Here is a 1,385-nt window from a genome sequence, read left to right on the forward strand (position 1 = left end):
TTTTATGAGTGTAAACCGTAAAGCCCAATACCCACCAGCAACATTTTCGTCAAAAATATAGTTTCTCAACAATCCAGCAATTTTTTTTCCTCTACAGACTTATTTTTTAAACATTTTTCTTGGCTTTTAGTATGTAATAGGTTTTCTTGAATGTTGCTCAACATTCGAAACATTTGTTTCGCAACAATTGTGCAAAATTTTTTTCCTCTCCAGACTTATTTTTCAAACATTTTTCTTGGCTTTTAGTATGTAATAGGTTTTCTTGAATGTTGCTCAACATTCGAAACATTTGTTTCGCAACAATTGTGCAACTGTTCTTTTTCCTTTTCTCAGGTGTGGTTGTGTGAGACTCAGGCGCGTCAAATATGGACCGCCCTAGCTCAGGAGGCCATTTTTCATTGCGATCGGGAAGCGTGTTTCAAGTGGTTCTCAAAATTGATGACAGATGAGCCCGACCTGGATCCGAAAATGATGAAGGATTTCTTCGAAAAGCACGTGCTGCATTTTGAGCCAAGTAAGTCTATTGGAATATTTTTACGAAGTCTATTTGATTTTTTTTTAAGAGATTTGATTTGGGAACTTTAACTGCCAAAGTATTATCGTTCCGAAAGCGAGGAGAGAAGGAAGACAGGATAGGAGAAAACCAGCCGTTCCGAGAACGAACCTTATCTGTTTAGGATAAAATCCGCTCCGGGCGGGAATGGAATCCGCGACCTAGCGCTTACAAGGCAGACGCGCTACTCTCCAAGCTAACTGGGCTGGCATTGGGATATTTTTCCGGACTCAATTCAATTCGGTAACTAGGGAGGGTTTTAAATCTCTGAAAGCCATCCTAGTTAGCGTGTAAGGGGTAGTGCGCTTGCCGCATGCTGACTCCAGATGAATTTAGGACAAAAGCAAAGTCAAAGAAGTAGTGTGCTTGTCTTGTGAGCGTTAGATCGCGTGTTCGATTCCCTCTCTCTCTAAAAAAGAAAAAAAAAGGGGGGGAGAGTAAAAAAAAGATTCCCATCTAACTAATATTTCGTCCATTTCATTCCTCAGGTCAACTGACCGAGTCAGGCCTCAAGTGTTTCGAGAAGTTCTTCAAATCAGTCAACATTGGGGAAGGCAAACTGGTACTGAAAGTGAAGAAGAGATCCCTTCTATTGGACAATGCGGATCTGATAGGTGCAGAATATTTGTGGTATTTCTTCTTTATCTGGTAGGTACTGTCTTTTAATATCTTACTCTTGCTCTTTTTTCATGTCTCTCTCCCCACTCTCTCTCTCTCTCTCTCTCTCTCTCTATGTCTCTTTCTCTATTTTATGTTTTAAATCTTTATCTTTTATATTTTTAGAGCTTTGTCATTCCAGAAAGCTCAGTGTTGAAAAGTACTTTGATTTGTA

At 39.6% G+C, this 1,385-nt stretch overlaps 1 protein-coding gene across 1 annotated transcript; it reads left to right on the forward strand.

Annotated features, from left to right (window-relative positions):
- Positions 1-333: 333 nt before the first annotated feature.
- On the forward strand, positions 334-1,183 carry LOC103522886 (probable ubiquitin carboxyl-terminal hydrolase FAF-X; the record flags this gene model as incomplete). The annotated part of the gene is made up of 2 exons (XM_008487972.1): positions 334-514; positions 1,042-1,183. Coding segments are annotated over 2 exons (323 nt in total), but the record flags the coding sequence as incomplete, so codon positions are not given.
- Positions 1,184-1,385: the final 202 nt, after the last annotated feature.

The sequence above is a fragment of the Diaphorina citri genome, unplaced genomic scaffold (assembly GCF_000475195.1).
Source record: "Diaphorina citri unplaced genomic scaffold, Diaci psyllid genome assembly version 1.1 scaffold12429, whole genome shotgun sequence".
In the NCBI taxonomy this organism is placed as follows: Eukaryota; Metazoa; Arthropoda; class Insecta; order Hemiptera; family Psyllidae; genus Diaphorina; species Diaphorina citri.